Raw genomic sequence first — 13,050 nt, 5'->3', positions numbered from 1 at the left:
TTACAAATTACAAACTAAGCAAGGAATACACAGAAAATGCATGCTTACATGTGTCATTGTTGTTTTGTTGCATGTTCTTCAGACTTCAGGGTCCAGGGCTGGATTTTTAATGTCGTCTAAACCCGGATTTGGTGTTGAATTGCTGTTGTTTTCCTTTATTGCTGAGGTTTCAGTGTTGCGTTGCTCCACTCAGAACTCCAGTTTCATCACATAAATGTGTTCTCACAAGCCAAACCCTCATCATGTATTAACTGTGCCCCATGCACCAATCCTCAGAAAATATCATGCATTTGCCTCCGATTTAACAATCCTGAGAAATTACTCAGCAGTAGTAGGTTCCCTCCTCTTAAGCCATTACATCGCTGCCTCTCGTCATCCTCCTCTCCTCTTCCTCCTCCTCTGTCACCCTCCACCCTCACCCCTCCCTCCCTCCCTCATTCCCTCCCTCGCTCGTTGAACACAGGCGCTCTCTCTTTCCTACCTCGCAGACGTTTGGGTGCCACCGCCGCTGCATCATATCTCTGACTCTGTTTCTTTTTCTTGATTCTGCTTTTAGTTCACAGAGACAAACCGCTGTAAAAACAACAACAACAACAACAACAAAGTGGCCGCTGCGGGGCGAGCCACAACAATGACCCGGTCCTGACTAAAATCGAATGGATTAGCCAATCTATTCTGAGCTCTAATGAGATTAGAGATGGGTCGCGGCGGCGTGGTACCTTTCGTTGAGCTCCTCGGGGAACATGTTCCCTGTCAACAGTCCTCCAGGCGTGGAAATGGCGTTTTTGATACTGAAGATGCCACTGGTGCCAGGGGACAATAACAGACATTTGAATGCACGCTCACCTGTGCCGCTTTTGTGGCGCGCGGATTCCTAGAAGTAGAAGTAGTAGTGGAAGTAGCAGCAGCAGCAGCAGCAGCAGTAGTAGTAGTAGCAGTAGTAGTAGTGGTAGTGGTAGTAAAGGAGGACAAAATGAAGTACCAGAAATATATTACGGTGATGCAGATGGCCATGGGAGTGACAGCCTCCAACAAAGACTGCCTACCCACTAAGAGACAGCTGTGGTGAGTAGAGAGGAGGTGGTGGCGCGCGTGTGGATGGGAGCGTGTGTTTGGTGCGTGCCTGAAAACAACTGGCAGCGGTGTCTCCTCATGGGAAGAAAATAGCTTCTTTTTTTTTAAAAAAAATGAGCCTCGTAGCTTTTGTTGACACGAGAAACTGTCCCCCCTCACTCATCCCCCTCCTCCCCGTGTCCTCGTGTAAGTTAAAGCTGAGCAGCTGTTTGCGGAAGTCGGCTGACTCCATGTCTCCTTGCCTCCAACGATAGTTTCATTTTGCCGCCGCTGTCCACACTCAGCAGGCATCGAGTCGGGGAGGAGAGGCTCGTGTCGTCGCTTTCCGAGCAGCCGTGCACGGGGGGCTATACGTTCGTGCGTCTGTGCGTCTCTTGAGGTGGACTCTTGTTTGTTGTGATCCGGGTGAGTTTCACACGCAGCGGACCGAGCAGGTGTTTTTTTTTTTTTTTTTTATACCAAAGCAGCATAAAACAATGTTGAGCACGTTGAAAGGGGTTCAGTTGCGCGTGTTTTTGTTCCTCGGGCCTTTTAGCGAGCGTTTCATTTGAAGCTTGAGTGTAAATTTGGGGATTTGTATTTTCCCAGCAGGGCTCTGTTCTCACATCTATTTCTGTGAGCTGATGTTGAAGAAAAAAGAAGAAGAAAAAAAAACCCGGCCGGTTTCTCCTCTCTCATCTCTTATTCAGTAGCTTCATGCCGCCTACATTTAGATCTCCATGTGGAGGAGTGATGCTAAAGTGGTTTACCATCATTGGCTGCTCATGTGTCTGTGTTTGCCATGCATGGATGTTTACACCTAGTGCAATTCATATCAAAGTCTGTTGTTATTTACCTCACTATAATATGTTCACCCAGCTGTATCCACCAACATCTATACTTTATGTTGCCCGTGTTTCCCTTTAGCTTTTGTAAACATCTGTTTCCATTAATTCATCTTGGTCACTGGTTATATAGGGCTGCAATCAAGGATTGTTTTCATTATCAATTAATCTGTTGGTTTCAACTAATCAATACTTATTTTTGTATGGTAGAAAATACTACACAAAATCTAATATTCTAATCTAAAACATCCAATAAAGCGCAAGATTTCCCAAATCCATGGTGACAACATTTTTTATTTGTTTTGATATTCATGTTCCAATGATCTTGGCCTGATTATTTTATTTTTTGATAATAAAAAAAACAACTGGCAACTGCTTTGATGTACGATTTTTAAACCAAAATGTGAAACATTCTCTGGTTCTTGGTTTTCCGGTGTGATGAATTGCTGCTTTTATTTGAGTTATGTGACGGTAAACTAAATATTTGAGAATGTGTTGTACTGTTGATCAAACAGTACATTTTACATTTTGAACTTCAGCATTTTATAGACTAAACTAGTCGTATCATCAATAAATAACTGTCAGATTTATCAGTCATGAAAATAATTGGTCGTTACAGCCCGTACAACAATATAAAACGCTGTTTAAAGGATGTTGGAATAATTGCATTGTAAATCTTTTAAAAGAGCAGCTTTATTTCAAAATGTCATTATTGTAATTGATTATTTTTAGGGGAGTTGACAAACTGATTAATTGACCAGTCGTTTGGTACATTTTGTAAATCGGTTGTTTTAAGGGATCAAGAGCTTGATATTATTGTCGGTCACCTTATTTGACCTTTGACAACGTGACACGTGACAGGTGTGTTATGATATAGTGTGTTTCCAGGTAAGTGTCTTTATTTTTGCTCATTGGTATTAGGAGCCTCAGTAACTGAAAAAAAAGAAAATCCCAAAATATCACAGCAGAATAGTGTCTAATTATAGCTCTCATTATTCGCACAGTGGGCCCATTCAGGTCTTCTTCTTCTTCTTCTGTAATCCACACAGATAGCATTAAGCACAAGGGTATAATCCATCCCGATTGGCATTACTTTACAGTCAGAAGACAAACACTGGTTTATTGTAATGAAAGTCCGATCTGGTTACCGTGGAGTTCCACCTATATATAGGATCAGGCCTGTAGTAACACACCTGACTGAATCAGAAGTCATCACACAGTTGGAACAGTTTTCTCCTCTTAGCTCGTGACTGCTGTCAAATGTGTTGCACAGGACACAGCGGTGACTTGGTTTTGACACTTCTCCCTTAAGAGAGGCGCGGTGGTTTGTCTGGGGCCATCACATCATGGTGGGGGAAGGGGCACGACCATTAAAACAGGATTACTGTATCGCCTCCGACAGCCACTTTAACGAAGGGAAGCTGAGCCAGCGTGTGCCTGCAGTGTGTGTTTCATGGAGTCACCCCATGCATTCGCTTGCATGTCATGTCTGTCTTTATTCAGGGTGAAGTCAGAGCCTAGAATCAGTAGGCTTGCATGCACACAAGTAACTCAATTACTGACTACCCAGATTGAGGTAATACCACAACGTAACACGATTTAAAATCGGACGAACCGAGTTTACATGAACTGTTTGATTTTTAAGTTTAAATCCAGATGTATGGTAACCATTGAGCTAACGGGAGTACGGACCCAGAAGATAAATGATGAAAGCCCTTTGTTTATTTTAGCTCAAGTTACAATAGCAGAATCAAAACATCAAAAGAAACCAGACTGAGCAGTTTATACCTTTTATACACATTAAGGTAAAATGACAGTGTTAGAAGAGAGGTTGTTGACTATGTGCTCTAGTACATTAAGTTTATGCAGCCTGTTGAATTGAATTATTTGCTAAAGTCTGCAACTAGTGGTTCTTCTAGCCATTGAGTTGAGTGTCAGAATGAAGGCGATGATGCATACATGGAGTAAATGCTGATGGTGAAGCAAGATGATTTAGGACATACTCAGGTACACTCAGGTAATGTTTTTATACAAACAAAACACACAGAGGGAGACGGAGCCGTTGTTTCTTTAACCAAACAAGGAGACAGAATGGAGACATCACTTATTATAGATGAGGAGGCGGTTGCGTGCCAGATGCGATAATGATCTTCCAAAAGACTTGAACCCCTTGATCACAAATCTACTCCCATCCATCCATCATGTTTAACGAACAGTTTAATGCATCCACATTGCAATAAAGACTTGCATGCATGAGGATGCATTGGAAATGTAACATGTTTGAATATTTAGCATTTTATGAATGGGTATTGATGCATGTTCAATGCCATATTTTTAAGCTAAAAAAAGCTAGAATTTGTTAAATGCTTCCCTGACCATCTGCTTTCAAATGCAATTAGTCAAATAGGTACTCTTGCAGACCGTCTCCAGTAACTTTCGCATTCACGTCAAATCAAACTGCATTTACCATTTGCATTGCTATAATATTTCTAAGGCAATACAAGTTCAAATCAAATAATGTGGAAAACCAGCCATCTTGGTTTTCTTGAGTATTTAGGGAGCTCATTTAGAGAGCGGCTGTCTAATCCTGCTCTGAAGCTGTTTTTGACTGTAGCAGTAATCCAGAGTGCCTTTTCCTATTGGTCACAGTCATGTTGGAAGGTATAATGTGCGACCTGTGCACAAGGAAGACTCATGGCAGGCCTGAGTATGACTCACATGATGTTTTTTTAGGGACATGATTTCATTAGTGTTATATTGAAAAGGGGAAACAATAAGGTTGTTGTATTTCACAAACTAGTTAGTTTAACTCCACACAACCGTCTGCTCCGCTGTGATGCGCACTCTGCCACTGCTGAGGGTAGTATCGCAATAGACACAACCCTTATTTCCTATCATGCCTGCCTCGTGAAATGTGCTTTACAAGTAAACTTCACCGTACCATATCTTGCGGGCTTGTTGAACCGTGGCGTCTAATATGATTCTTTGCATAAATGTTAAGCACAGTGAGGTCTCATGTATTGGGATTCTGTGTGCATATATTGGACCTGGTCCAAGCTGAATGTAGCACGAGCAAGTGTCTGCAACTAAATCTGTTTGATTGCATTGTTTTCTATTGGAATGCCCTAATTAGCCACAAGCACATAAGAAAATAGCAGGTACTACCCATCTTTTAACTCTCAATCTGTCCTTGAGTGCACTGCTGATGCCTGATCCATACTACTCATTATATGAATAATTTCTCTCATATTCATTGAATGTACTGTAACTCTGTTAGGTTATTCATTCTGGACACATGACATCTATTGCTTCTGTTCATCCGGGGAGAGGGATCCTCCTCTGTTGTTCTTCCTCAGGTTTCTTTCTTTTTTTTCCCTGCAAAAGGCTTTTTACTATCTTTATTTGGGAGAGTTTTTCCTGATCCAATGTGAGGGCCCGGGACAGCGATGTTATGTGTACAGATTGCAAAGCCCTCTGAGACAAATTTTGTATTTGTGATTTTGGGCTATACAAAATAAACTGAATTGAATTGAATTGATGGGTACGTGGTTTATTTGCTTGATGTAACAGAGGAGCATATCTAACGGCTTCAGTGTTGACAGAGAGCCTATGTTATTATGAGAAACTAAAAAGACAGTTGGTTTCCTACTGGCTCAATAAAAAAGACCCAACACGTTTGATATGACAACATTTCTAAATTACCCAAGCATCTTTTTTGCATCATATTCTATTGAACAAAAAAGATCTATAGAACAAAAAAAGGTAACCTGATGAAGGTCTGTGTACCAAAACATTGTCACTAAATATCTCTGATTGCGTTGAAGAAGACAGTTTGCTGGAGTTTTTTGCTCTATACTGTCTACCGTAGGTATTCTTATTGACCTACTAGTATGCAAAAGTTGGCTCTTTTTATGTGTCATATTCTATAATATAAACAACGTTTTCATATTGGCGCAATCTGGACAACATGTACGCCACTACCCAATGGCAGGCCGTGGGTTATGTCACTACGCCTGCTGAGCTGATCGCGCTGCGGAGTTACGATCAAATTATTTTTTGCATCCTGTTTGCATGTTACTTTCTGTCACCGGCGACAGGTGTCGTACTAAAGCAGTTAAACTCTAATATCTCCGCCACAATGCACCACCACGAGCAGGGAGGGGAGAGGTGGAGGAGGGGGTCTAGCAGCACGCTAAACAGACCTGCTTTCCAGTTTCCATCATGCATGAGATGTGCTTGCCAGTAAGTCAAACTGTGTTACACAGAGTCCACAGAGAATAGCTCCACAGCGCCAGCTTTTTTCTTCTGCTGTTCAATAAATTGTTCTTCTTCTACCAATTAAAGGAGTTCAACCGACGAGGTGCATACAGTGCCACCTTAAGTACCGGAGTGTGTGTGCACTGTGCAGGGAACACACAGCTTGCCTTCACTGTTTAACCGGCGGAGAGAGAGAAGAGACAAAAAAGAGAGAGAGACATACAGAGAGACAGAGGTGAGATCTGATCGGATAAAGAGCGTCAAAGCAGCGCTCCAGGTCAGAGACAGCTCGCTGGCCTGAACAGCCAGCAGACAGCAAGCCATGAGGAACAGAGAGGAGACAAGAGCTGCTCAATGACAACATGTGCTAATAGGGAAAGAATCTTATAATACGTGCAGTGTATTTGTGAAAAACAATTACATACAAATATATAACTTTTTATTTTTATTTTTAATATGTACATATTTTTTTTAATTATAAAATTGCTATAACTTTGTGATTCTGTTTAGTCCAGCAGAGAAGACCTAGCTGGCTCTGACGGCCCGCCACTGCCACTACCTATATGTCTTCCATATAAATCAGTCGGGCTCTAGTAAAAACATGCACTCTGTGGCCAAAATGTTAGTTATCCGGTGTAATAGAGGAGCAGAGAATCTAGTGATGCTTAGCTGCCTCATTTGTCTGCCATGTCAAATTACTTGGTAAACATGTTAAGCTGAAATAATGTCAATATTGTTTTATTCTGAATATAATTAAAATATAAAAACTGTTCAGATGAAGCACTTAGTAAATACCAACAGCAGGCTCTAAAGTATATGACTGCTTCACATTGCATGAAGCACATTGTTATTATACAGAACACACAGTGGTCTGTCATAACCACAACACTGTAATTAGTTTAAGATGATCCATAAATAGTAATTAGCCTGATGACGTGTCTTTAAACTGGTCGCAGCTCTTCCTAACGCGGGTGTATCATCCTGTATTGTGTGCCAGATGTCTGCTCTGCTCCCAGGGACAGTCCACAGTGGCAGCTCCGCCTGGTGTTCTCAGTCCACCTGCTTAATGATGCATAAAGTCAGCGTCCCTCCTTCCCCCAACACACACACACACACACACACACACACACACACACAGCAGCTCCTCTGCCCTCCAATTTGCTTGTCCACACGTCCTCCCTCCCAGCTCTTCAGAGGAACACACACATTCAACAACTCTTGTCCTACCCCCTCCACTCTTCCAGTTCAGTTCAGGGGCCATGATGCGTAATCTCACACAAACTGACAATGCAGCGCATTAGTTACCTCAGCAGGAGCCCAAGTCCAGGATGGGCCTGTCATGATAATCAGTACTTTTCTGAGAAAACATGCAGAAATACAGTATTTTTCTCCTTTACTCTTAGTATCTCGCTGTCTCGCTCTCCCTGAAGTAAAAAAAAAAGCCCTTTTGTATCAGATTCATGAAGTCTGATCTTACAAAACACGAGTCCTGACTTCACGAGAGTCTTTGTACACACGACACACTTTTAGTACATGGGAAGGTGCACACATAGAAGTTTGTGTTTTCGTTTTTGTATTCAGTGTTTGTGTCCATTAGGAACTCACATGTTCTTACTTTGGCAGAACGGTTGTAATCTCCTCTCAGATGGTTTATGCCACTAAAGGGAACAGATTACACAGGGTTTATTGACTCGTGGCTCGCCCCCTTACCCCCACCCGCTCTGTGTGCATCCTGTGAGTGTGTGTTCATGTGTTTTTTGGTGTGAATGTTTGTTTCTGTGTGTGTGAGTGTAGACTTGTTGGTTGTCTTTGCCAGTGTGAGTGTGCCTGTGTATTTTTTTGTCCATGGGGTTGGGCCTTTAGTGATACTGTCCAAAAAATGTTGCACAAAGTCGTTTTAGACTACTGGCCTTTTATATCATATTGCATATTTCCTGCCATATGCATCTTTTGCATGGTGCATGGTGCAAATAATATCATTATTATTCCATACTATATGAATATAGCATAGAAGCTAGTGGTGAAGACTTGTGATACTATATGAGCTTTGTGTTTGACACTTTTAATCGTAAAGACACAGATGTATATACCAGGAGATAAATTGTTTTGACGATAGGCATCTACCTTATGCCACCTATCACCCAGTCCGACTCTAAAGTGAAGAACAATTTAGTTTATTTTGTAATGATATTAGCAATCAGTGAGTTATCTACAAGAAAACAAAACTTTGTCAATATTGCTCAGATTCAATTGACAAACTTTTGTACATGACGTCACAAACTATATTTTCAGAGACACATCCGAACAATATGCTTAAACATCAACATGGTAGCCAGCATGGTAAAGCAGACAACAATAAAACAACAATAGAGAGGTTGCCAATCGCACCCTGACAAAGCTGTTTGAGTGCCAAGATATGGACTGTACTTAAACAGCATCAGACTTAGGACTACTGTAGAGCTGACCACCATTTCATTACTGAAGAAACTTGGCAAGTATAGAAAGTTGGCAGCGATTGTTTTTTAAGACACATTTTTTTACTATGCTCAAACTATGATAAAAAAATATAAGTTTGACATAAAACAAAACTATTGTATCGAGTCTGACTGCAGCTCTGACACAGTGCAGGTCTGGATTCATGTAATGTGGAGCCTAACTAAGGGTCCGGTAATGACTCCTTAAAGAGCCTGTTGGCGGCAGTGCTGGTTGCAGAGGCCTATATCAGAGACTCATCATCTCAAGTCAGAGTCAGACGGCGAGCAGCAACGACTTTTAGAATCTGTGAGTCACACGTTTCCGGCCTCTGGTGACTCTCGACTGTCACGATGGCTCACATGGGCCTGACAAGATGGAATCCATCACTGCCGCCCCACAAATAGAGAAGGACAAAGCAGAGGGGATCCACTTTAGTCTGACAAAGATCTCAATCTATTCTCTTCAAATCATTCCTTCTGCTTGGCAAATGTATACCTGTCTGGTTGTGCACACAGTAATATTTTCCAATGTTACATAATCAACGCACTACAAACCGTTTCCTCAAGTACTCAGAGAGTTTTCAGTGACTATTTTCAAGAAGTAAATGGATTCATTACTGTACTGACACCTCTTCCTGTGTGTGTTTATGTATCTATGAGGACTGCCAAGTTCTGGTAATGAAGCTGGTAATCTATGAGCAAAATGTATAAAACACCATCTCAGGCTACTCTTTTTTTAGCCCAAATTTTCTTCACAGCCAAACTCTACTGCTCACACACTGACTTTTAATGTGCCATAATGTGGAGTTTGTGTTTCTATTGATGCATATTGTGCACACATGGGATCAGCCTTCGATCTGCCTGTTACCCTCCTCTCCACAGGGGTCAGACTGAACTCGGACATGAGCGTCGTCCCGCCTCGTTTGATACATGTGTATATGCCTAATCTGGTCTGCCCATCTGTCAGGCCTGTCTGGCCTACTCCGAGTCTTGATCTCGCCAGAGATTTTCAGTGGTATCCCCGCCACCTCGGTGGTTTTCAAAGAGTTTACAGACTCCAACTAGTAAATAAAAGCTTTTATATGTATCTTTTCTTTTCTTTCCCCATTTCTTAGACGTTTTAAAGGATCTTATTAGCTCAACAGCATGTTAGTCATTGGTTTCATTCTTCTGTTAGGGTGGGTCATTGAGGTTATCCTGATAAAGTAGGATGTGTCATGAACCTCTTGTCACCACTTGTCCCCTGAAGTAGACCTCCTACTTCAGACCCGTGGGCAGAATGATGCATGTTCATCGGCGGCCATCACTTCCAGCTGAACAGTCAGGAATTAGAATGCAGTCAGACGACCTCTAAGCCATACGCTGACAGTGTTCCTCTGTCCTTTGTCCCTTTGCATCATGGTCTTCCTCTTTTTGTCTTCTGGCCCCTTTTTCGTCCCCCGTCTGCCTCTCTGCCCCATGCTCCTTCATGCTTTGTTCACTGATCTTTCCTTCCTTATTTGTTGTCTTAGGGCTCTGATTTTATTTTCCCCACCTGTGCAAGATAGGCTCTGAACGAGAGAGTGAGTTTATATGGGAAGTAAAACAAATGACTTTAATGCTTCTTTGTACAGGTCGGAGAGTATTAATAGAAAGAGTAAAAGTCAGTGAAGCTATTTTTGATGCACCACTGTTGCTCGATGAACTGGAAGAGTGCAAAGGCAAACTCCCGAATCAAAAGGCCTCCCATCAGAGCTCCGTTTAACATTTTGGTCAGAGCCCAGTCCATTGTTATGATACGTAACATGTAAGCTGTTGGACAAATGTGGCACTCTTCTCTAGTTAGAGCCACCTGGGCAGAGCAGGACAGGAAATCTGTGATGGGATCATGTCTCTCTCTGTGTGTGTGTGTCTGTGTGTGTGTGTGTGTGTGTGTGTGTGTGTGTGTGTGTGTGTGTGTGTGCCTGAAAGCAGTGCGGCTAAGGTAGAAGTTTCAGTGTAGCGATGAGACACACCTGCTTTTGTCCCTGTAATCCTCACTGAGCGGAACCAATTGTTCTACAAAGTGCTCTCCATCTGAAGATCTGTCATAACATATTACCTCTGAGGTAACAGGAGGATGTACCCTGGTAGCCCCTTAACGTCTACCCCGCCCCCTTTATAACCCATAGAGCAGGCTTTTTTAACTGGTGTCTATGAGCTCACAAAACACTGGTTTAAAGATACATTCATGCACAAATGTTCAATATAACTGGCCATTCTGTATGTTTTAATCTGTTCAGGTGTCATTTTATGGACACTATATAGAGTATAGAATAGAAACATGAAGGTTAATTCTGGTATTTTGCCAAAAATAATCCTATGTTTTTGCGTTGCCTGTGTGCCCATTCTCGTGAACACGATATCTCAGGAACACCTGGAGGGAATTTCTTCAAATTTTGGGATTTTGGTCAAAGGTCACTTTAAAATTGATATGCTTATTATGACAATTCCCCCCAACTAATCCATCCATTATCCAAACTGCTTATCCTGTTTAGGGTCGCGGGGCACTGGAGCCGATCCCAACTGTCATTGGGCGAAGGCAGAGTTCACCCTGGACAAGTCGCCAGTCTATCACAGGGCAAATTTCACACAATTTTCAGGCAAATTGCTAATAGGTTAAAATGATGAAGTGACATTTGGGACAAACATGGTCCGTAAGAACATCCAACTGGTTTGATAAATGTATTTATTTATTTAATTATGCTTTTATATCTAACTATAATATAACTGAAGAGCATTTGTCAGCTAATGTATTAACCAATGAATCAATTAATGATTTTTCTACAATCATGCTCTCACATTTACACGTTTCTAGGATGAGATGAACTGTATAGCTTTGAAAATGACCTCTTAAATCCAGGGCAGGATGGAGATTCTCTATTTTAAGCTGAAGTCTCATGCAATATTCATAAACTTCACCTCTCACTATAGTCAATGCCTAATGTTCCTTATTATATATATTTTTGTGTTGCACAATGTTTACACTGAAGGGACTTGCACTCCAGTTTGTGAGTTTCTCCAACTGTCCCCAGAGGCCTCCGTTAAATGAAAGAAACTTATGTCAGCACCGACAGCCAGACTGTGTCTAATCCAACGGCTAGCGTGGCTGAATATAATTTAATCCCGTAGCATCACTGACGATAACTCATTCATAGGCCAGCAGCACGTGAGCAGTCATACTTTTGGTGTTCTTAATATTTGTTTAATTTGTTCCCTGATGTTTAAACTTAAACTCAGTGTTTCTCTCTTTCTATTTATTCATACTCGGCTCAACTTACACTTCAAGTCAGTGTTGTTTTTAAATTAAAAAAAAGAAAGAGGTGAGAGAAGGACAAAGGGCTGTAAATAAAAAAATTTCAGAAAAAAAATTGCCTTTGCAAGTCGAGTCAGAAATAGCACTCTGGGCATCTGCCAAAAGTAAATGCACTTGTTTACAATGCTGCTTTCAGATTGATTGGATCAGCTATGTTTCACTTTGATCTTAAAAGAATGATACAAATTGGTTAAAATCTTTAATCTTTTATCTTTAAAAAGTAAGTTAAATTATATGAATTTTTTCACGGAAAAATATGCAGTGTAAAGGAAGCTGTGATGTTTATTTTTTTCTCCGTCCTCCTGTTTTTCTGTTATGACGTTATCTGTTAGAATAGGATCAGTGATTGGGCTACAGGTTGTAAAGTGGTCTCCTTGAGTCCCACAGATACAGTCTGTGTCAGCACTCCTCATTCTTAGAAACGGAGTTAAAACCCACAGAGCTCCATAAGCTGTTGCTGGATGTGTGTTTGGAATCTCCTTGGAAAAGCAACACTGGGATTATAGTGATTCAGTTTGTGTCCCTGCTGTTAGTAAATACACACGTGTGTGGACACTGTGCACAGGTCACGTAGAGGACAGGGATTGAATGGCACTAATGACATATTAGGGATCATTAAGTATTCTCGGAGTGTAACTGAGAGTTGTCAGCACTATTGTTCAGAACAATATGAAACTACTTTATGTGGCCACACAAAGTAGTGTCACTCTGATGTTAGTCATGCTTATTATAGCAGACAGGAGCAATTGGGCCGGACCCATTGCCAGCACCTGTGCACCTTTGTAGACTTTGAAGCAGCATCCATTCATAGAAAACATGTTAATATCTGGGGTTAATAATGGGGGTTACAGCTGATGCTGTCCTGACCATTACAAAAGTGTAAATCCCACCGTCCGGCTCCCTCTCAGATAAACATTGTTACCTCTGTCAGCACTTTTACTGTAGTTTGCACTGTTAGCACCGTTAGCTGTGAGCTGTTGTCATGTTGATAGACGAATAGAGGCAAACAAAATGTTCCCAATCTCGGATCTTGCACCTTTAAGGCCTGAGGTTAAAAATTGTAAGAATTACAGATTTTGTTTCTCAG

At 41.5% G+C, this 13,050-nt stretch overlaps 1 protein-coding gene across 13 annotated transcripts in view; it reads left to right on the top strand.

Annotated features, from left to right (window-relative positions):
* Window positions 1-478: 478 nt before the first annotated feature.
* Window positions 479-13,050, top strand: part of tjp1a (tight junction protein 1a) — a 91,811-nt gene continuing 79,239 nt past the window's right edge. For 8 of the 13 annotated variants that reach the window (XM_068579469.1, XM_068577015.1, XM_068576192.1 and 5 more), the window contains exon 1: window positions 479-1,065. In XM_068579469.1, coding sequence (XP_068435570.1) covers window positions 974-1,065 — 92 coding nt within the window. In that variant the 5' untranslated portion in view covers window positions 479-973. The remainder of the gene's footprint in view (window positions 1,066-13,050) is intronic. The other 5 variants (XM_068585948.1, XM_068584298.1, XM_068585151.1 and 2 more) reach the window with 1 other exon arrangement.

The sequence above is a fragment of the Clinocottus analis genome, unplaced genomic scaffold (genome assembly GCF_023055335.1).
Source record: "Clinocottus analis isolate CAN_PGR_092001 unplaced genomic scaffold, fCliAna1.0.p SCAF_1, whole genome shotgun sequence".
In the NCBI taxonomy this organism is placed as follows: Eukaryota; Metazoa; Chordata; class Actinopteri; order Perciformes; family Cottidae; genus Clinocottus; species Clinocottus analis.
The sequence above is the reverse complement of the archived record's forward strand: the minus strand, read 5'-3'. Positions and strand labels throughout refer to the sequence as shown.